General features: G+C 43.3%; 1 protein-coding gene and 1 long non-coding RNA gene across 3 annotated transcripts; one reads left to right on the plus strand and one right to left on the minus strand.

The window, feature by feature from the left end:
- Positions 1–6282: 6282 nt before the first annotated feature.
- On the minus strand, positions 6283–14714 carry LOC100823225 (putative aldehyde oxidase-like protein). Of its 2 annotated transcripts, none has more exons than XM_024457338.1 (10): positions 13204–13422; positions 11459–13108; positions 11087–11346; positions 10292–10501; positions 9544–9762; positions 7742–8707; positions 7509–7604; positions 7291–7389; positions 6814–7003; positions 6283–6708 (listed from the first exon to the last, which is right to left on the minus strand). In XM_024457338.1, exons 1-10 carry the CDS (start codon positions 13241–13243, stop codon positions 6482–6484), a joined length of 3957 nt encoding a protein of 1318 aa, XP_024313106.1. In that variant the 5' UTR covers positions 13244–13422; the 3' UTR covers positions 6283–6481. The 2 variants fall into 2 exon arrangements, with proteins under 2 accessions (XP_024313106.1, XP_014752397.1); XM_014896911.2 differs by lacking the exon at positions 13204–13422 and adding an exon at positions 14430–14714 and having other exon boundaries at positions 6294–6708.
- Positions 14715–22316: 7602 nt separating this feature from the next.
- LOC100833199 lies at positions 22317–23624 on the plus strand. Its single transcript, XR_001405221.2, has 3 exons — positions 22317–22615; positions 22890–22978; positions 23174–23624. It is a non-coding gene; the product is annotated as an uncharacterized LOC100833199 (long non-coding RNA).
- Positions 23625–23897: the final 273 nt, after the last annotated feature.

Consider the following 23897-nt stretch of genomic DNA (forward strand, 5'->3'; position numbering starts at 1 on the left):
ACAGATAAGATTGGTATCCTGATTGAATTCCAATGATCACGTACTCTAAAATTAGAGCCCGCCCATTCGTCCAAGACCAACTTCCGGATTTCAAACCTAGTCTTTGTAGCCGAAGTCTGCAAAACCCCATCTTGCTAATCCTGAATTCCAAGCTTTAAACTCTTAATCCCGGTTAATCCCGACGGGTTTTCCTGCTAAGTGGTGTCCATACGAGATTGCTGACGTGGCAGAGTTATGGCACCAGGGCCCTGCCTGTCATAGCGGCCCATCCGTCTATTATGTACTCCCTCAGTCCGGAAATAAGTATTTCCTGACGCAATGAGTATCTCTTTAAATCGGTCGCCCAAAAGAAAAGAACAAAATTGAAGCAGAGGCAGTCTAATGTCACGCTCGTCGATAGAATCATTTGCGCGACCAGGCAGGAGTCCGGGGAGGACGCCATTGCCATATCGGGAGGACCCAATGGGTCATGAGCCCGCCTTGTCGTGCTACTGTGGCATCAAGGCGCCTTGTTGGATCTCTTGGAGCCCAAGCAACCCTGGAAGAAGGTATAATGCTTGCTTGAATGCACCGGTAAGTCCCATCTCCACCTTTCTATTGATCTTCCCTCTCTTCTGCCCTTTGTTCTAGCTCGATTTTTTTTCTTTTTTTCGAACAGAGTGCGGGTGGTGGCTGTGGTTACTTTCGATGGCATGATCCTCCAAGCAATCCATTTGTTCTTCAGTTCCTTCTTGGTTTGAGGGGTGCAACCCGGAGGTTGGAGGATAGAGATGGGGAGGTAAATAACACAGAAGTTTCATGAAGACTGCAGGCTGAGGAGAAATAGAGAACAATGCAGAAGTAATTCACAGAGGCCCGAGTTTGAGAGAAGGGAGAGGAATGGGTGAACCAGTGTGTGGTATGCCGTGTGTATCTTCCTGATTGGTGTAGTTGCAGGAAGTATCATGATGTCACGGTGTGCAGCTATTCAATCCGGTATTAAAGAATAAAACACACCATTGGTCCATAAATATCAAAAACGCGCGCCTGAAACCGCAAACTCAGATTAGTGTTACACTTTAGTCCAAAAACGGCTTGAGAAGGCTAAAAGTGGACAGGTGGCTGCCACGTCGGACTAACCCTCAACTGCAGGTTGTAGCTAGGTTTTCTCGGGTTCCAATTTGGCAACTAGATTAACAATTTTAGATAGGCCGACCTGATAACTTTTGGTTATCAGCCATTTTGTACAACACCTTTTTTATATTAATATAATTGCAGCAGATCATTGATATACTGTTTTCCCTAAAAAAACAGTCGCCGCCAACGCCGCACACATCCTTGCCCCCGCATCCTGCGTCGGTGTGAGATCGAGATAACAGTCGTAACTTTTGATTGGCTGAACCAAAAATTGCATCTGAGTATATGCAAAAGAAAGCTATTGAAATTATCTAACCAACACAGCACGAATCAGCTCAAGCGGACGTATGGATCAAAAGATATGATCAAAACAGTAACAGCTGATAGAAAATTAGGAGGATTAATTTAAAACCAATTTCGAGAAATAACAAGAAAGATGAATTAATCTCAATCTTCCCTTGATCTCGTGAGAAACGTGCAGAAAAGTGTTAGAAAGATCTAGCATGAAGAATCCACGAAGATCCGAGAAGAACAGATATGACATGGCCAACGAATTTCTTTATTTAAACGATGTCGATCGATTACAAAAGATGCAACTATGCATCCAAGAACTCCCCAAGAATTGATCTAGATGCAAAGTTCTAAGCTCCCTCACGTCACGTCCAAGCCTAAAACCTAGCCTGGACGCACTCTATTTATAAGGGAAAATTCGCGATTCTAAACAAAGTCCGAACCCAACACAAACGCCTGCATACGACTAGGATTGAGATGACTCCAAAATCAAAGTTGTTTGTCTCCATGACAGACACAACTTTCATGTTTACCACTTGTCCACCATCGGACGCCATATTGCCGACACTTTTGTTCAGTCTTTAACAGCTCTTAACCAGCTAGGACTGGACCTAAGTCTCTTCACGTCGATGCCACTCCATGCCATCAACTTTCCTTGTGATGTCTTCAAAACTCGACCATCATGTGCCGAATAGTATCTCCAATACTGTACATCTCTGATATAGACAACGCATGACAAACCGGTGCCCTCCCGAATCATTGTAGCCTTCACTTCCGTTGTTCCTTCGCACTAATGTCCCCTATGACCTTGATCCCTCGACCTCAGCTTCTCCCAAGATTCATCCATCGATCCCATCATCAACAAGGTTCCTCCAGCTCAAGCAACACCTGAAAGGGAACACAACAAATAACCAGTACGAGCACAAGTTCATAACTTGACTTAGGGTAAGTTTCAACACAACTCACGCCATGTTTTCACATGAAAAACTAATGGATCATCATACCACTAGCAAAGAACTAAGTCCAAACAAGATACCCTTCTTCACATAAGAATCCATAATACCTAAAGTATGCACATCAATGTTTCACCTAAAACACTTGCCAATGTTACACATCACCTATGATTTCACGGCCGGTCACCTTCAATGTCGTCCTTCATCGCTCCTCAAACATACGTAAAAGAGGGCCAATGTTGTTGACCTCCACATTGAAGTGAAACCTAACATTCAAAACCTTAGTTGGTTCCACGATCTATGACGAAAACCTAAATTTTAATCAAAATTTCTGTTCATAGCGACAAATAAAGCAAACCTTGGCCCTAATCGCACCCAAATCAAGTCCAAATAAGTGTGCTTTCTCAATCCTGAGAACCCCAATTCTGCTCATACCTCTGAAAACCCTAGAACCACTCCTAGTTCAATGCCCCGACCACGAGTACCTTACGAAAAGATGTGATAATTACTTGCTATTATTCCGTTTGCTCAGACCGTCGCTCGGGAGAAAACAATGATGAGGAGGGGGGTTTGGGGCTGTTGGGCCTTCATGACCGGTGGGCCGCTATGAAAGATTGGGCCCTAGCGCCATAACATTGGCCATGTCAGCAATTCTAGACAGACAAACATGCTTAGCAAGAAAACCTGTCGGGATTAGCTAGGATTGAGAGTTGAAGGTTCAAAATTGGGTAGCAAGACAAGATTTTTTTTTCCAGAGTACGCTTACGAAGATAAGATTTCAAACAGACTTTTCTCATTTTAAAACCCATTCTCAATGTTTTTACCAACATGATATCGCTGGGGGTGGCCCGACCTTTTGATGAGATTGGTAACTTTCGATTTAGGTAGGAGGTGATGTTGACGATCCGACTAAGGCATGAAGGCTGCACCTTAGCAATCGGTACACAAACTCCACAGGTTTATTGATCCAGCGAGGACACGATCAACATGACCACGAAGGTCTTTGTTCTTGCAACCAATCAAAGGTATGCGCCCCAGCAGCACCTGCCACCTTCTACATGGCGGGTTCTATTTCTTGCTGCTGGAGTGCTGGGTAATGTGCTATGGATGTAGGTGTTGTGTCAGTAGTGCTAATTCTTGGTCTCAGTAGTTTTTGCTAAAAAAGGGCCCTAAAATCCTCAAACAACTTGTTTACTTATTATTCATATCAGAGATCAGAATAAGGGTATTAGGGTCCACATATGAAAAGTTGGCCAGAATCAAAGCTCGTTAAGAGTAAATCTGGTCACTATCTCTTCTATCATGATAATATAGTATGTCAGAGCCAATAGATAATGTCAATTAAGTTTGTTTTGTCTGCTGACTTGAAAAGCTCTGTACTTCTCAGCTCAAACTTATCTACAATGGATAGACTATTGGTACATCAAGTAGATTAACATTGCTTATCAGTTTTGTTCAACTTGCAGCGAAAAAAGAATCACACCTTATGGTTGGAGATGGATTGATTGGTGAGACGCGGGGCCTGGGGCGTGGATCGTTGCTGGAAAGCAGATAATGAATGGGACTCTCCTCAACGTGTCTCACGGTGCCTGGTACATCAAGTAGATTAACACTGCTTATTAGTTTTGTTCAACTTGCAGCGAAAAAATGATCATACCTTAGTTGGAGATGGATTGATTGGTTTTTGTTCAACTTGCAGCGAAAAAAGGATCATGAGACGCGAGGCCTGCGGGCGTGGATCGTTGGTAGAAAGCAGATGATGGATGGGACTCTCCTCAGCGTGTTTCACGGTGCCTAATCGATCTCTTCCTGGGGTGGGCGAGGCGAGCGTGGGGCGAGAGAAGGAAAGTGCCTGATCAATCTCTTCCTGGGGCCTGATCGATCTCTTCCTGGTGTGGGTGCTAATATAGTTTTTTCAAAAGGAATCGTGTGTGTCTTGGTTTGTTACTACGAACCCAAACGGCAAGCTATCCTGGTTGGATTCAGTTATGTGATTGTATATGGCAGTTCCTGCCTGATCTATCTCTTCCTTGGCAATTCCGGCAAGCTAACCTGGTTGGATTCAGTTCGTGATTGTATATGGCAGTTCTGATCGATCTCTTCCGATCGATCTCTTCCTTCGGGCCCTGCTGGGCCTGCGGGGTGCTGGGCCTCGAGCGTGGGATCGGGAGAGGCGAGCGTGGGGCGAGGGAAGTAAAGCTTGACACGCGACGAAAGAAACGGTCCGTAGTTTTTAAGCAGGTATAGATATCTCGTCATATTAATACCGTGTAGATCAACTCATAATAGTACCAAGACAAAATCAGGGTAACAACATTCGTCAAAATTTAATAACTGATCATGTATCAATGGTACTTATGTTAATCTTATTGCGTCCTTTGGCACATAGAATGACCATTAACGTGCATCAAACAAATAACGGTATGAATATCGCCAATTTTTTTACAATCAAATAGTTAACTAAATAGCTACCTAAAAGCACTGAAAAACAAATAGCCATACATCAAACAAACAACTCGAATTGGCCTCGGGTCGACCCACATCAACCTTTCTCTATAGTAGAAAGAGAAGAACAAGAGAAAGGAATAATCCAAAAATCCAAACAATTCTTTAATCCCCTTTCTCCAAACAGATGGAGAGTAGCAAAAATAGCGGTGAGAGAAAACATCGCTCCCGGTCCTTGCCTCCCCAAAAGCCCCGTAGAGTTGGATGGGATGAGGATGGACATTGTTTCTTGGCGGAGAGGATCGGATAGCAAGGGCGGCCTGAGGTCCGCGGTCGCCGACACCGGAGGGCGGCCGAGGCCGCGGCCTGAGGCGGCGGCGGCGGAGACCAAGCCCACGGCCGCGCTTTGCGGAGGCATGGAGGCACCTATGCTAGGCTGTGGCTGCTGCTCGAGAAATCCAGGAGAGAGGGACAGGAGAGAAGATTGGGAGACGGGAGAGAGACAGGAGTTGCAGAGAGATTAACTTGGGGGCAGAGGAATTATTAAGAAAAATAATGGACACGTGCTGGGCAAATAAGATAGGGGTAGATACAGTGGGCGGTACGGTACGGAGAGGTTGCATATCATCCTGATAGTGATAGATCTTTATCCCGCAGAACTATATCTAGAATCTCTAAAGAGCTGGAATCAAATAGAGTTATTCCTTAACGTTTCATGCATATTTCTTGCTTTAAGGAGACAAAATGAATTCCAAGGAACCTTTCAAACAGAGAGTTCTCCAGAATCTTGGCGTACCCGTCGGTGGCTGGATTTGTCCTCAAGACACCACCATCCTGATAAAATTTCACAAAATTCTAATCCATCAGTGCAAGGGAAGCACAACTTGTTTATGAAGATGTTTTTTTCTGAACTAATTACCCAATTTGCGTTGGTTCTCAGTCGAGCAAGGATTTTTCAGAAATTATATATTGTACGTTTCCTGAAATCCAAGTTCTAAATCCCTATACATGCGTATGAGAACAGCAACGTCAAAGAATAGTTTTGATTCAACCGCTGCTGTGAGAAGCATTTGAATAATTTGAAATGGATCATGTGTTTCACGTTGTACCACTTGGTCAAATTACTTTCTCAAAATGACTGAGTCTTTATGGAAGCACCGCAACCGCAATGCCATCGTCTTCAATAACAAACAAACTTGCCTTGCTATGCAGCTCGACACCATTCGGCACGATGGTAGATCCTTCCGGCAGAACTTAGCGAGTAGGTCGTGAGTTCTACCTCTAGGGCGTGGACCCTTCCGTGGCCTCATATATAGTTTTGATAAATGTATCGGAACACACTACTTTTGCGTTTCCTAGGAAATTTTTTTATGTAACGTGAATTGGGTGTTCACTTGATGTGTTACCAAGACCAAAACCTGTAAAACTAAAAAACACACATACCATAAACTCTATACATGCACTATTCTTCTTTACCTGCACCACAAATGTCCAAATTATAACACGAGAAATACATAAAGTGGCGCTTATACAACAAGGTATCGTGAATACAATTCTCAACCTGGAATTATGATTAGAAAAACTGCAAGCACAACACAGAATATCGTAAACATTCGGAACATTATTATAATTACCATTCAAATTACATAATATGATCACACCGCTCCTTCCAGTTGTCAACACTGGAATTGATGTGTAGATAGATTTTCCAAGTACTTGTCCACAATATCCAAACCACACAGTTCCTTAACCACTGTCATTGGCGCAGGGACATCGAGCTGGAATGTGAGCGGTGAGCTTCCAGACCCAGTGCTGTGTGCGAATTCCTTTCTTGCTGCGCAGATAGCTTCTCTCACCGCACAATGGACTGATGATGCAAGAACTAGGGCAGGTTCTCCGGAAGCTGGAGAAGCAATAGTTATATTACTTCAACTAATGGCACTGTCCAGCTGGTGATTATTTGTTGGTTTCATATATTCATGTTGCCGTAAGGAAATAATAGTCTTACCTTTTGAAGAAAGCACGCGGTTCTTATGGTATCCGGTGTTCAGCACCTCGGCATTGAACTGCTTTGGGATGGTGTCGACACTTGGGATCTTGTAGTCCCAGGTGCTGTCGCTCACAACCAGGCCATCACTGTTTGTCTCGTGTTCTTCGTATATGAAGAAACCAATTCCTTGTATAAAGGAACCTTCAATCTGCAAGATTGATTGATGAGAGAGATCAGCTACGAATGTGATGCCATCATATAGCACAAATTAGAACTCTGGTCTGAACTGTGATGCACTCCCTTTGTTTCCCAAATAATGCTTCACTAAATGATACTCCCTCCGTTTCATAATTCTTGTCGAAATATTACATGTATCTAGACACTTTTTAGGAATAGATACATTCATATTTGGGCAAATCTGAGACAAGAGTTATGGAACGGAGGTAGTATTCATGTTTACTACAGAATAGATTGTGGACCATATCTCTAGCAAACCTGGCCCAAGTCCACTGCAGGGTTCAAGCTCTTTCCACAGTCATACACAAGGTCACTCCTTAGTAAAGTAATTGCTCCTGTAAGAAGATCAATCTCCACCTGCAGTTTCAGATGAATTTGAACAGATTTTTTTTTATAATAATAACAATATCATCCACAGAACATGGAATTATAATTGAACTACTCATGCGTGCCATTTAGCTGGAGATTTGGTGCACCTCACTTATGCCAGCCCCATAGTTCAGATAGCTACTGGATTCTTGGCCAGGTACCCAGTATGCAGTTGAAGACAAATTGATATTATCCTGAGATGCCTGTTTGGGAACATTCAATCACATGAAGATAAAGTATTAGCATATAGAAGTATGTATATAACAGTTTCCACAGATAAGCATAGTACTCCGTAATCTCTATGCAGCATGGACAAAAAACCAGAGGGGAATAAAATCACCTGGGAAATCAAAGAATCCCATGAAACAGCACCAGATTGCTGTTTGAGCTTATCCATGACAGGCTTTAATCTGTCAGTCAACATGTTGCAGGCCTGAAGGGTTGCTGCACAACTAGATTCAGATGCAGTGCTGCCAGCAGTAAGTCCACCTTGGATTAAGTTCAATGTATCAGCCTGAAGAACACGCACTCTGTCAAGGAGGCATTCGCACCCATCAGGCCATAACTGTCCCAGTGCGAAAGCCGTCATCTGCTGTACTTTTGTCCACAGTCCTTGCCCAATTTCAATACCTCCAACCTCAACAATAATGGAGCCGTCATTGAGCACAGAAACTCTTCCAGGAGCTGGCCTTGGTGCAACCTTGAATATGAGGGGCACACAAGAGATACCCCGCTTCCGCCAATTGTTGCAACTGTTAAACTGCTTGATGGATTCAGCTCGATGCAGGTAGCTCGATGTCATGAGTAATCTATCAAAAATAGAATGTAGTGTGTATGTAGAAGATTCGCCTGCGCTTTCTGGATAGAACAACACAAGACTATCATAGGTGTGAAAATTCTTTTGCCTGACAGTGTTAGCGTCGAGTGAGAGTACAGAAGCAACATGCTCAATGATAGCATCAGCAATAAAAGAGCCTTGAGTATCTCCAGGAGCACGCATTACTGATTTGGATGTATTGTTTGTTTTACAGAGCTTGATGTCAAATGAGAGAGCACCCCAGTTGTATTTCTTCAGACCTGATATAATAGTGTCTGGTATTATAGGGCTCGCATCTGGAGAAATTCCAGCATTAATTAGTACATCTAGGTGCAGGGCAGTAATTTTCCCATCAGACTTAAATCCAACTGAGTAATAAGCTTTCACTGGGTGCCGACCCCCAACCATGATCATGTCAGTACTGCGATTGAGATACATCCGCACAGGACGCCGTAACTTGTTTGCACACAGCGCAGCTGCCGTTGCTACCTACAAAATCATATACTGGATCACCTAGCAGCAATAGCTGTATGCTCAACGATTTTGGATTTCTTGGTGGTTTGAACGAATGGTATGTGAATCATAAGTGGACAGATCAGTCAATAGAATCTTAATAAATATGATAGCTCTTTGACCTCTTGCACCATGAACTCATTCAAACCTGCAGTAGTGTTTTATGCTCTCCTGTTTGCTGTACTAGAAGTAATACTGCAATTATTAATGTGTTATCTTATCAATCAGCGTGAAATTATTATATCAAATGTATAAATTGCAACGGAGGTCCTCAAAGTATTTGAGGCATGTCAAGTGAGTACCAATAGTAAGAAAATGAATAACTGGGTCCTAATAGTGCAATTAATGATTCATCGCAGGTCCCACCAGGTCTGACCTGCCTGCATGACGCGTTGACCGAGGCCACGTAGTCTTATGGTCACTTGGCAAGAAACTTCCCGCCATAGCAGTTACCAACAATTTTCTAAAAAGCCCCCTACAAAATGCTCTCCTGACTCCTCTTTAGTACTTCCTCTCTTCTTCAACAATTTGTCATAATATTTTTTTTTTTCGGGCAACAATTTGCCATAATATTTTTAGGACCACCAATGCATCTTACTCGAGTGAAAATATAAATATGGCAATACTTTCAATTGTAGCACTTGAGGTTTCTATGTGTTTTGTTTGTTACCTTCAAGTTGTAAAGAAAAAGGTCCTCAAAATTAGGATTTGGCAATTGCACACAAGAAACAGCCAGTCATATGAACTCGCAACTTCAAAGTAATTTTTTAATCACTTAGACTACAGTTATAGTTTGCTAGGATCTTACTTACATTGTATGATCTGAATGCCTTTCCGCCAAAGCCTCCTCCAACCCTTCTGGTAATGACTCGCACATTGCTGAATGGAATGCCGAGGCACTTAGCTATGACACTCTGTGCAAGCTCAGGATATTGTGATGAACTGTAGACAACCATGGTGTTATCTTCATCTGGAACCGCTAGTGCTGTTTGTGTTTCCATGTAGAAGTAGTACTGAGAGGCAAGTTTTACCTGCGATCGTCAGTCATATATATCAATGCATGCCACAAGGTATTCTCTGTTGGCTTCGATGAAGTAGAATTGTATTAGGGGAAGCAATAATTATGGATCTTATTATATGACTCAAGAGAAAGTTGCATTACAACAATTTCAAACTTGCATACTATTGCTATTTTAGTTTGGAAATTAACTGGAACTATGAAAAAAAGATTCAAGAGTCAGATTAACTACAAGCAGCATAATAGACAATAAGTTAATTAAATATATTGACGTTATATGTAAAGGAAAAGTCACATGCACTAGGATAGTTCAACTTCTATTCTTTGGTCTAAATCTAATTTTTCTTGCTCAAGTTTGAATCTTTCTTTCTATATCATATCGATATATGCAGTAATAGGTATTGTTACAACATATAGAGACGACCGCAAATTAAATTTATAAGATTGGATAGTCAAGTAACACAACTTCCAGTAAATTTTAAATAATGCACCAAGTGAGACGACATTATGAAAAGGTCTCACAGGATGTCGAATCAACATACTTCTGTTGACAGGATTTTGTGATCAGCTTCTGCCATGCCCTTTGAAAAATCACCAACTTGTTTTGGATACCTCTCAGGAGGAACTTTGAAATAGCTGTTGTTTTGCACTGCCTGTTCGACAGTTAAGATTGGCGGCTTCAAATCTTCTGTGGCATATTCAATAACCACCTGTTTTGCTGCCAAGTCTGCGTACCTCTGTGTTTCTGCGATCTGAAGGAAAGTCCTGATTTTACTGAGATGAGGATTGAAAAAGAAATAACACATAGCTATAATATCCATAAAGGGTTTTGTTTCAGTACACTTCTTAGGAAGTTTATGAACCTTACATTAAAAAGTAACTGTTGTGCACTGATAGTAAGGAAAATCTGCACTAGTCATTAATTTGTTTGATTTCACAAGATTATTCTCTATATTTAATCCGAATGCAAGCAATTTTTCTAAAAAAATAACTTGAATCCTATCATATTATAATAATACATGTCATCAGTTACAAAGTAAATATTTGTATAACTGTTTGGATTGTTCTTTCATCAAAGATTTCCAAGAAACAGTCCTGATACAAAATAAACATATTTTATACTACCGCTACTGGCCGAAAATCTTCATGCGTGTTTAAAATTTTTTGAAGCCCATGTTGACAAGGGTTGTGTTATGGAAATTTTGGGAGAAATTGAGGTATTATTTCGATCCATGATAGAGCAAAACCCATTATAAATCTCTTTATTATACAATGGTACATTGTTGAGGCAGAAATAACCCCTGGAGTGAACAATAAGAAGATGAAAAGATAAGTACCACAACACCGAGAGCTTGCCCAGCAAACTCAGCAATTGGAGCACCGAAAAGTGGCTCATCCCCAAACATGAAGGTAGATCCAATGTTTTGCCCTCCACTTGGAATATCATTTGCAGAAACAACTGTAATAATCTTCTCTGATGCTAAAGAAGGCTTGAATTTCATACCCTTAACATATGCAAGAGCTTGTGTACTGTAAATGAACTCTCCATAGAGGCAATCCTTTGGAGCAGGAATATCATCTACATATACAGCCTCCCCTGCATGACAGAAAAGAAACTTTATCTGTAGTCCTACAAGAGGGATAATTTGGAGAGAAGAAAAACTTCTAGATCCCATTATTAATTCTAACGATGTAACTTAACCACTTACCAGAAGCTTGAAGCTCAACTCCATACTTTTTAATCGGCTCACCAACTGGTTTATATTCATCACTGGGAACTGTTTCTCTACGTGAAGACAATGGCAGGCTAGCCTCCTCTACAGAACTAGAACAACCAATGCTCAGAGTTTTTTCAGGCCCTGTCATGCCTTTAACAAGTGGATACAGGAAACTGAAGAGAAATCCAACAGCCACACTGACCCTGTATTCAGGATGTGATGTTCCTTCCTTTGGTACAATTGTTCCTCTAAGTAACCGAACCGCTTGAAGCACAACAGATGGAGTCAGCAATTTTCCAGTGAGGTATTCTTCAACTTTTGTTGCTCTGATAGCATGTTCTGTCCCATAGGCACCGAAAGCCAAGTGCAGATTACTCAATACAAGATCACTTGATGATCCATGCAAGGAAACATTTCCAAGGAAAGCAGAATTAATATATGAGACAGCATTGCCAAGAGGGCGCGGTGCGGCTCGGTAAGTTTCAAAGATCACATTAGTCTCTTTTTGAGAATCTGAAAACCAATGTGGAATAAATATGCTCAGGAGTAAAGTACTAGGATCAAGAGGAGGCTGCTCGAGAAACTCTTCCAAAGTCACCTCTAATCTTTCTGAAGTAACCTGAAGACAAACAGTTGAAGCAGCACCAAGAAGTATGGTTGCGATGTCGGAGGCAAATGGGTATTTCTGTGCTAGAATTATGTTTCCACCAAGGCTTGCTGTGTTTCGGACAAATGGTGTAGCCACTTTGCTCATGTGCTCAGCAAGTTTTCTAAAAACCACACTTCCATTTGGACAGGACATAGAATCATTATCTTGCTTAAGTACCTCGATGGTCCTAGAAATCGGGGTAGCTGCTCCAATTTCAATACCACCATCTTTCCTTGAAATGGCTGAAAGTTCTGGAATGCCACCTATGTCAATATACTTGTTATATAGGTCCTGATCCTTGTATACACCAGCACTTGTGTTCCCAACTACCACTTTGACAGAGCAGTCACTAAATATGCCAGAGTTTAATAAGTAATAATACTGTTCGATACTTTTAGGATGATACCAACCCTCCCTGGAGACAGCAACATTAGAATCATTCAGATAATCAAGTGAAGATTTCATCTCAGATTTTAGAAAGTCCGGGAAAGTGCAGACTCCGCCACCAAGAGTGTAACTTGGCAATTTGCTAACATCAGCACTCTTGTCACCTTTCTTCCAGAATATATTAAGGCCCAAATCCTCCAAGTCAACATCTGAAGCAAAACTTTTGCAAACATCAACGATCGGCCGGTAACCAGTACATCGACACAGGTTGCCTGAGAAAGCTCTTTCTGCTTCAGAAACTGATAGCTTTGAGAAGCCATTTTGTGGTTCAAGATTTTTGGATTTGTCAGCATTGACAAGAGAAGTGAAAATGGACATGCACATGCCAGGAGTGCAGAAACCACACTGAGAAGCATGGAAACCGGACATTCTTTTCTGAATAGCATGAAAACCATCTTGTGTACTTCCCAGACCCTCAGTGGTGATAACTGAACAGAAATTTATATTGTAAAGAAGTGTTAGACATGAACTTGCGGAAAATTCAGTCACTTGATCTTTTGTCGGATTATACTTTGCTATAAGAACCACGCAAGCTCCACATCCACCTGCAATAGAGCACATTAATAAAAATTAGTGCCTCTTTGACTCGCAGGATTCCAAAATAGCAGGAATAGGAAAAAAGCAGGATTGTATTGCCTACATGGTTGAATTTGTACCGAAGTTTGTTTTGATTTCACCATAGGACAAACAAAGGCTTCTTTCCAAGAGGTATGAGTCAATGGGCAATTTCATTTGAAATATAGTTCAAAGGAATCCTTATGAAAAATCCTATGGGATTCAATCCTACAAATCAAACAACCCACATTGGAAAATTCTAGAGGTTCTAACCGTCCGAAATTCTGAGTCAGAGCATAGTATGAAGGAACTGACCGAAATAAAACAACCAAACCTCAAGTGAAAATTCAACAAACATAACCAAATATATTGCTATTTTATTTATTCTGACTGGATTCTTGTTTCAAAATTTAACCCTCAAATAACCAAAGGAATGCCACTAATGATCACATGAAGGTTGAGGACCTGCAGTAAGATAAAATACCCCTTTGAACATCCATATATGGTTACTCATTTCTCAATTTTACAAGAATACCCACCAGTGTCTACATATAGGAATGTCAATGTCAAGAACAGTAGGAGTACAATCATACAAATGCAGCACTATATATTGCATTCCAGTGCACAAACTGCAGGTTGTATGAACCTTATAACACTATATTCTTAATAGAAGTGTCATAAACATTGCCATTACTGCAGGACCACAGAGTTTGTTGACAATCATGCTTTTGACTGGAACAGGGACTCACTGACATACTTGGTGTTTGAATACTATATTGCACAGGGCTAACTCAGAGTTATCCAATACTCCCTCCGGCCGGAATTACTTGTCACTGATTTAGTAGAACTTTGTACTAAATCTAGGACAAGTAATATGGGTCGGAGGGAGTACAAAAATCTATGGGAATTTTAAATAACTCGCCATATATCTTTGTTGATCACAATGCTATCCTATGATCATGTCCATTGGTACATTGGTACCCGCCAATAGGGTGTGAAACACCACATGGGTTCCTAGCTGGGGAGATAACTCACTCACTCTCAAGAACTAACCTTTTCCTTGTTGCCAGGATGTTAAAACACCAAATTACTGCTAAGATTGTTAGTTTCCTTTCGTGTATCTACTTTTTCCGCTACATATATTCGAGAATACCAAAATCAACGGAAAGCTAGAACTGGCTTTAAGATGCAGGGCATGGTTCCGTTAACCTCACTGTAACTCGTGGATGTAACAGAGGTTCGAGGGATTGGGCCTCCGAGGAAAAGGAGGGGAGAGGAAACCTAGGGCGCCGATAGAGGAGGGGGAGGCACCTGAAGGAGCTCAATGCCGGCGGCACGGCTTCTGCGAGTTCTGGCGACCTCATCGGGAAGAGGAATTAGCGCAAATGCGGCCGTCGACTCCACGTTCGGCCGCTCCGAGTAGCTGCCCAGCAACACTGCCATCCCGTCTGCACCAATCCTCCCACGTTGACAAGCTCCTCCAGCTCGCCACCCCCGAGCCCTCTACTCCCTCACCGCTGACGCCTCTGAGGCTCTCCATTTTCGCGTCCTCTGCATCTCCGGCAACGATGCGTCTCTACCTCCCTCGCACGATACGCTACCGACGCCACTCCAGTAATTTCACAGAAGTAGAAATGGGCGTAAAATTTTTTTCCTTCATTTTAACGGATTGCACATAAAAATGCACATCCAACAAAGTCCTATATGGAATTATTTTTACATATTAAAAAGACAGAATATGTACAGAAATCCAGTATAGGACTGTATTGCGTCGTATTTCTAAACCGTGTGGTCTAGACGTGCGTTTTTACTACGATGACTAAATTGAACAGACAAGTTTTTAATTTTATATATTTATTTTATTGTAGACACGCATACAAACACATATGACTCCACCCACACCACGAACTCAAAATCTACCGTAGGTTTTTGGAATCTCATCGGCTACACTCCATTGTTTTTTTTAGAGAGGACCTCACTACTACAAAGCGGTTTAATTATTACTCCCTCCGTCTCAAAATAAGTGGCGTGGATCTCGGACGGCTTCATGAACCGTCAATAACCTGACATCATGGACCTAAAAGCGGTGGTGAAACACCATTAACGCTCGGAACAAAGAAGCTATCGGCGGTTTACTTTTCCATGGCCACGCGTCCATCCTAGGGACTCATAGATGATCATACATAATGAGTTAAAAATGTAAAAAAAAATCACCGCCAACATTGTGGTACGTCGACAGTAACACATACATTGCAACCCCTATACTAGTTAAACATTGCATAAAATAACTACTCCCTCCTTTTCATAATTTTTGTCAAAATATTACATGTAGCTAGACGCTTTGTAGGAATAGATACATTCATTTTTGAACAAATTTGAGACAAGAATTATGAAACGGAGGGAGTACATTATTTTAGATTTAATAGCCAATTAAAGAAGGGTCCTTGCCTTCTTTATTAGTGGCCATCATGTTGCCTTCGGTTTGCAGCGTCCTCACGCTCCTGATCCTCCCGTGTGTAAAGCCACCTTTCGTGGGCTCACTCGTCGACGGAAGCACATTCGCTTTCCACCGGTGATTCCGACACCTCCATGTCGGAGGAGTTGACCGATGGCTCGGACAAGATGTAGGGGTTCACCCAGGAGTTAGAGGATGCCTTGTCCGCAGTGTTGTCGGATTTGGAGGAGATTACGATGGGTTGCTTAGGGGTGCCGCAGACGAAAGAACCTACTACCATTGGAGCCCGCAGTGGGTAGGTGGTGACGAGACAACGAACCATCGGTAGAGATGGTAGAGTTTGTGCAAACGGGAGGGTGATCCAGACGGGTTTTATAACGCCACTCCCAGCGCTCGTCCCTTAGCTCTAGAACCTAGGAAAAAAGCTGACATGGCAAAGTTAATGCAAAAAGGCAAGAGCCGGTTCTCGTATAAAAAACGATCCTTAGCGCGTACACTAAGACATTCATTAATTCTGCTCGATCTCATGCTGCTAGTTTCCACGAATTTCCTCTTCTGCTACCTTTCTTCTCCGATGCCACCATCCACAGCTCTCTGCTCCCTACCTACCCGCAAGTCTTTTCCCTGCTTCGGCCAGTCCTCCGCCGCCCTCCCGACATGGGTCGCTGCCCCCCCCCCCCCCCCCCCGCCTCCACAGGTTGCGCGGTCTCCTCCGCGCCCCATCCCACCGCTACATCGGTCCCGGCAGCCCTCCTGCCCCATTTGTGGCTTTCCCTCCCGCCTAGCCCGTCAAGGCGACATTGCAGTTATTTCCCTTCCAAATTTTGTTCTCCACAGGGTATCAATCACTCTTTTCCTCACCTTCCCAAGATCACCACAGATCCATTTTTGCCCTTCACAAACTCTATGATAATCTATCATTGACGCATTTGTGAAGCCAATTTTTTTAGATCTGAGGGAGAGAGAGGGAGCAAGGGAGGTCGGGAGAGAGCGTGGGAGTGGGAGTGGAGGAAGAGGATGCATAGAAAATCTCCAGAATAATTTATTGTAGGGAGGGCCCAAAGAAACGATGCACTGCAGAGTATTGTCTCATGGATGATGTGGCGTCTTTGCGATGCTTGCGAAGGGACGAGCACTGTAACCGGCCAAACCAAAAATGGAGGTGAGCAAACCTGACAAAGATGTGCACCTCACATGTCCCAAGGGGCGACAAGTCGTCCCTAGGTGTGCTTCATCCCGAGGATCGGCGTCGCCGTGGCTCGATGTTGATCTCTTTTGTTTTGACCAAGGGGCACATGCTAGGCTAGTCAGTATGTTGCAACCACTGTTGATGTGTGCTGATGGCAACTCATGAAAGTTGGTACGATAGTTATCTCCTTCTGTCTGAGTATGACTATTAATAGAGGTTGGGCTCCAGGTAATATCTGGGCAGAACTCGCGTCACTCCATTCCAAATAACTCTTACACCATGTTTGGATGTATGCATTTATATAGGAGGCTAGGTCTCGGGTGCAGAGTCCGGGTAGGTTACAAGTTGTGTTTAAACCCTAAGTCGGTTTCCTTATCTGTTTTTGTCTTGCGCAGCACTCCAAGGTACTTGGGTTTCATGGACCGCAATGGGTCAATGAGTGGGCCTCCAGTTGGGCCGTAGCAGGTATGACAACTGTGGGGACCCAAGAGGTCATACCCACGTCGTGTTTCAGTCAATATAAGCCACATCTTCAGCCCTCCTCCACATTTTTGTTCTCTTGTCTTACTTACACGTACTCCCCTTCCCTTGGAACTATATTTTTTGTTTGATTTTCAACCTTTTGCTGTTGCGAAAGACATGTATTGCACCATATTTTGTGTTTAGTTGGCAAGTCGACTTTGTGTGTTGAAAGCTCAACTTTATGTTGTTGGAAGTTGATTGCTATGTTGTTGGATGCTTGATTTTATGAATTGGAACTTGGGTTTTGCTGAGTTGGAAGTTGATGAGCATATGGTCGCAGAGGTTGTCAACTTGGCATTTATGTTCGCCAAACTGGAACCCAGTGTTCACACAGTTGGATAACTATGTACATATCGGAACTCGTTGTGTTGATGACGTCTAGAGAAGACCGGAGTCACAGGGTTTTGAGATTGATGGAACACTGTTGTTGTCTCACGATTAACTACATCGCCAACTACCGAAAAGATAAACCGTCCTGGAGATACTAGAACTATTGGTTTTTATTTAGTGCGATGATAGATGGATGCATGTGTTTTGTGCATGTCATTCATTCTTTTGTTTTTACGATTAGAGCAAGGTTTTCGGACTCGAAAATACCCGAGCATACTCTAAAGTCACAAATGACATATACGGCTGCTCCCAATGCATCAGATGCATCTTACATGTTTTTTTCTCTGTATTGAGATGGATGCATCTTGGATGTTGATCAGATACAAACATTCACATGAAAGATTTGGGAAGAGGCCTGCGCACTCCTTCGTCTCGGGGATACCAACAAAGTTGCTCGATCGGACGGTGACGATAAAAACCTTTTTGAAGACACGTACCCGTACGTGTACGTTTTTCATGCATAGTAGGGGCATGACAACTACTACACGCACGCACGTCAATGAGCTTGAATTTGCATCGTGAGGAGCATGCAATTAATCGGCAGACCGTACCGTAGATCAAGAGCGAGCTCGCTTAGACCGGTCATAACGAGTAACATAAACTAGTAACATGTTTATGTTACTAGTCTAAGTTACCACCTCTATAGTGAGTAGTAACATATATGTGGTGTCATGCATTGTGTCATTTATTAGGTTGTAGATTTATCTTGTTTTGATTTGTGTGATGTTATGTTAACATATCTAGTTCTCACCTTCCTCTTTTTCTTCATTTAATACCACGCCATGTCACCAAAATAGCTAGTTGGCATCTTATGTTACTATCTAAGTTACTCCCACTATGAGTAGCCTTAGATAGTACCGTCCGGGCGCACCCCTACTACGTTACGTACCTTCACCACAGCCGAGCTTTGTGCCCTTGAATGGGGTCTTATGTTACTACCTAAGTTACTCCCACTATGAGTAGCCTTAACTAGTACCGTCCGGACGCACCCCTACTACGTTACGTACCTTCGCCACAGCCGAGTTTTGTGCCCTTGAATGGCGTCCTGGTCCGGATGAACTCGAGCAGCGTCGTGGAAGGGTCGGCGTCCACCACCTCGTACCGCCGCCCGTTCAGCGCAAACACCACCTTCTCCACCTTCATCTTCAAGCAAGCAAAGCTCTTGCTGCCTTGCTCACCAGATGAATGTGGATGGGTGTTGATTGATGGAATCAGTGAGTCTGGCGGTAGTAGCTCGGGCTGGAGCTCGCGGCAAGGAGGCGCGTACGGGTGGTGATCGATGTTTATGCCGAGTAGAGAGCTAATCGATCGTGGTGGGGCAAACGAGAGGCAGATGGGGAGAGTTTAATGCTGATCTGATCAGTTGCTTGACGGAGGAATTAAAGACAACGTGGCCGATCGACAGGGACAGAACGATACGGGCACGATCTGGTGGGTGCACATAGCACGATACGGACGCGATCTCGTTTACTTGTATAATACGTGCACGTACGTACAGCGTGCCGACGCAATTGTGTGACAATCCTTCTTTCCCCGTAAAGACAGAAAACAAGATGGGCTGACTTTGTGTTCACAAAGCCATCAGAATTGCTAATGATCACTGCTTTACGGCATGCATGATAAACAACATGCTATCATCAGTAAGGAGCAGCTGATTCACATCCGGAACGGGGTGAGCCACTTTAACACCAATTAGACCAGATGAGCGAGAAGATTTTAGGAGTCACCAAAGGCCCTCTGCAGCTAACAAAAAACAAATAAGAGGAGATGGGGTCTCCCTGAGTAGGGTGCAGCTGAGGCGAAGTTACTGTTGGACCGATATTGTGATGTGTCGGGTCAGCAAGTAAATATGAGCAAGTCTTCTGTCTTTTTCAGCAAGGGTTGCCCTGAAACTACAAGACAAGAGGTCAAGGATATTTTGCTTCTTCATCAAGAATCTCTCAGTGAAAAGTACCTAGGCATGCCATCTAATGTGGGCAGGTCAAGGAGTGGTGCTTTCAAATATCTCAAGGATAGATTGTGGAACTGTGAGCAGGGGAGGATGGAGCAAACCTTATTGGCTGGCGGCAACGAGGTTTCGATCAAGGCTGTCGCACAGGCGGTTCCGATGTACCCGATGTCATGTTTCAAGCTACCGAGGGGCTTGTGTCTCCATCTGGAATCTCTGATGCGAAAGTTCTGGTGGGGGAGCAAGGCCGACGCTCGCAAGACGGCGTGGGTTTCATGGGAGACGATGACGCGGCAGAAGTTTGATGGCGGTCTAGGCTTTCGTGATATGGAGCTTTTGAATTGGGCGCTTCTTGCCCGTCAGGCTTGGGGAATACTTCAGGAACATGCGTCACTCAGCACGCGGATACTGAAGGCAGTTTATTTCCCCAATAGTGATTTCTTGGAGGCGCCGGTTGGCAGTCATGCTTCACATGTATGGCTAGAAGCACCTCATCTCTTGATGTTGGTCGCCGAGTGTGGTTTGCCCATCCACCTGATGGCCTTTGCATACCTTCCCAGGTTGCTACTTGAATAAAGCAATATGTTGCCCTAAAAAAAATACCTTACGGCATGTAAGATTTTTCTTAACGATGTCATGATAGATAACTCTCACATGGAAGAGAGATGAAAGAAAAAGACAAAAACCTTCTCTTAATTAAGAGATGATTATCTCTTTACAAAAATAAGATATGACACTAAGAGATAAAATATTGTACAAGATGTTTGTTAACTTTTCTAAATGGCGTGAAACTTTTAGAGACTATAGGCTGCACGCCGCACCGACTACGTAAGCCCAGCTCCTGTCTCGACCCGGCCCAATGGATCACTTGAAGGCCTGGCTACTTAAGCCGCTGCAAAGAGAGATGTACTCGACTATTGTGATTCGCCTAGTCTTTCCCCTTTCAGTTGTAACTCCTATGAACACCAAAACATCTACTACCGAATCCCTCGATCCCCAACTTGGCACATAACATAGTGGTATCAGAGTAAGGTTGATCCTGGAGAAACCACGCTATCTCACCAAGCAGGCCAAGCTAACCATGTCTCAGGAGGCGGGGATTTCGGATTTGGCGGCCACCGTCAAGGAGTTGTGGCGGGGCAGGAGCACCTTGTGACAGAGTCCATGTATATTCGATTTGGTTGTAACACATGGGTGATCATAATATTCAAGTTCAAAAGGATTATATATTTTCTTTCTATCCCTTTGTCACTTATTTCCGGACGGAGGGGTATTTAGATTAGACAATTAGACCATTATTCTAGAAGCTGAAAGCTATTGTCGTGACCCAAAACTTTGCGATGTTTTTATAAATTTGATCAAATTTTCTAAAATTTTATTTAATACAAAATTAGACCATTTTATCTTCAAAAACAGAACTTTTATTTTTGTTGTTATTGCAAGCGTCAGAAAGGCAGGCGAAATGACTGGTTGACAGAGGCATGTGTTCCTTCGCCCGCTGGCCTAATAAACATCGCAAAGGTCGTCAACTTTCTCGCCGACCGGCGCGGATTCTCTAACTTGCTGAAGCAAAGTTAGAGGCAGACTTACCCCTACCGGATGCCCTTGGTTTCCAATCCAACGGTTGTGCAATCCCTCGGCTCTTTCAGTTCAGCCAAGGCAGCTTGTGTTAGCCCAACAAAGGCCCAGTTCGAGGACAGCGAAGGGGCAACAAGAGTTCACGTGGGCGAGCAGCCGTAGGACTCGATTAGCTTTTTAATTCCATTTGAGATTCGATGACACAACAACAAAAGTAAATTAGCTCAAATTTACGGTTGACCTTTACTATTTGCTTCGTGTCTATTTGTCATTGCTCAAATTATATTACTTCCTCCGTTCTATATTACTTGTCACAAATTTGTCTATATAGCAAAGTTGTGACAAATAATACGGATCGAAGGGAGCAGCATTTTTTTGGATCCAGTAAATAAAGATAGAATCAAATACTACTTCGAACAATGAGAAATTAATACTCCCTCAAATTCATATAATAATTGTTTCAGATTTAGTAGAATTTTGTGCTAAGTTAGTACAAAATCGGAGAAACTCATTGTGTATCGGAGGGAGTAAAAATTATTTACTTCAATTAAAAAAGGTTGTATAACCATTTCTTCACATAACGGCGCGCTCGAACAATTAAATTGAATCGGAGAAAGTATTGTTTATTTTTGCACCAAAACTGAGCGTTAGTATACGTTCTAAAGTAGATCGGCATGTCGTTTTCTCTGCTTGCTACACTAACTGTTATCGCCAAAGGGCTTTGTTTGGGCTAGAATGTGCAGCTGGGCTGGCTTTGCTTCATTGGAATAGTTGGGTTGTTCACGAGCCGTTAGATTGAAAAAGGAGGGCATCCGGTAGGGGTAAGTTTGCCTCTAACTTTGCTTCAGCAAGTTAGAGAATCCCCGACGGTTCACAAGCCTTGAAGGCCTAAGACTTGCAGCAAAAATAAAACTATTAGGAAAAAGAAAAGAAAAATGACTCTTTCAAAAAGAAGAAGAAAAAAAGCCAGCCTGGACTCTAGAGGCCTTCCCGAGGTCGCCAAGTTTCGTTTCGCCACCGCAGAGGCGCAGACGCACGCTGGGCTCCTTTTTCCGGAATCAAATTCGGCATGTGAATAAAGCAAGCAATCCCGGAGACCCGGACCGGAATCGTGCCAGCTCAACGAACCACATGCCATCTCCGCCTGGTTCACGCCGCCGTCCCGCGTACGATTGGAAAAAGCCCCACCCTGCTTTCAAACCCTACCCACCGTCAACGGAACGCGCCGCGCCGCCTACCCCTGCTTTCCTGCCTCTATATACAAAGGCTGGGTGCGACGAAAAAGCATCCTCTTTGCTTTTGCTAGTTGGCTTGTTCGCAGATCGCTTCGTAGGAGGAAATCCGAAGCCAACACCAACCGAGCAATGGCCACCGGTGCTTCAGCCAACATGTGGAGGAGATGGCTCCGGCCCGAGGTACGTACTCCTCTGTTTCTTTCCTTTCTCCCTTCCCGATCGAACCAAACGAGATCTGCTGAATTAATCCTTGTTCATCCAACAAATTGCTTCTTCCGTATTATGCGGTTGTGATATGAGTCCTCGTTCGTGCGTTTCGAAACTGTAGAAAGGAATTTGTTATGCGTTTTTATTTCTGTGTGTTTGTCTCGTGATCTCGCCGGAATTTTGTGTGTGGTTGCTCTGTTGTCATGATCTGATGATCTCGCCCCGTTGCTGTTGATGATGTATGCAGGCGTACCCGATCTTCGCGACCACCGGCGTGGCCGTCGGGATCTGCGTGATGCAGCTCGTGCGCAACATCACCACCAACCCTGAAGTCAGGTACCAACTACAGTAATCCTCTACTAATCCTCCTCTCTCTGCATGTGCATCTACTTTGCTGATGGAAGACGCAACCAGGTTCGGTATTGGGGATTATGATGGATCTGATCTGGGTTCAAACTTCAAAATCCCAAAACGAATCATTCACAAACGCGAACATGCATGAACGTGAACTTGATGATGTAATGTTGACAGGGTGACCAAGGAGAACAGAGCGGCCGGGGTGCTGGACAACCACGCCGAGGGGGAGAGGTACTCGCGCCACGGATTCAGGAAGTTCATCGACGGGAGGTCCAGGGAGATCATGCCGGCTCTCAACAGCTTCTTCACTGACCCACCAAAGTATTAAGGGGCAGCCCTGCTCTCTACAGACTGGAATTCATTCCCAGGATTTTCCTTCTACAGAAAGAATTTACCATTATTTCCCCCCAATTTGGGTGTCAATCGCATCGCCATGATTGTCTGGCTGTATAATAATAATTTTTGATCGCATACAAATATTGATCTGAATTATCTAGAAGAAATCATAACAGTTTGCCATGGATTTTCGTTTCGGTTTTGGTCTGCTCTGAATCTGTGGTCAATAATGTAGCTCTGGTTTTACTTTCGAACTATGTATGAATGCAATGTTTTGGTTATCTTTTTTTGGAACTTCTAAAACATTAGCTGCTGTTGTTACCTGTTGTTTCATACTATTGTTGGGAATAGGACAAAAATAAAGCAAATCACAATCCCCTCATCTTGCAACGAACTTTGAGGATAGTTTCAACCAACAAGTAAGCAGCGAAATAAACACAAACAACATGCACAAGTGACACAAGGATTTAAAGTGGAAAAACCTCCTCATCACGAGGAGTAAAAACCACGGCTGTGGACCAACCGGTCCACGCAATTTCCACTATGAGCAAATGGGTATAAG

The sequence above is a fragment of the Brachypodium distachyon genome, chromosome 1 (genome assembly GCF_000005505.3).
Source record: "Brachypodium distachyon strain Bd21 chromosome 1, Brachypodium_distachyon_v3.0, whole genome shotgun sequence".
Taxonomy (NCBI): domain Eukaryota; kingdom Viridiplantae; phylum Streptophyta; class Magnoliopsida; order Poales; family Poaceae; genus Brachypodium; species Brachypodium distachyon.

What these genes read in the sequence shown, in the direction of transcription:
- LOC100823225 (XM_024457338.1), bottom strand. Translation starts at nt 13,243, where the DNA reads ATGGTGAAATCAAAACAAACTTCGGTACAAATTCAACCAT. An exon ending in TTCGGTACAAATTCAACCAT is followed by an intron (nt 13,109 to 13,203) that starts GTAGGCAATACA and finishes GCTCTATTGCAG; the next exon opens with GTGGATGTGGAGCTTGCGTG. An exon ending in AGTTGAGCTTCAAGCTTCTG is followed by an intron (nt 11,347 to 11,458) that starts GTAAGTGGTTAA and finishes TCTGTCATGCAG; the next exon opens with GGGAGGCTGTATATGTAGAT.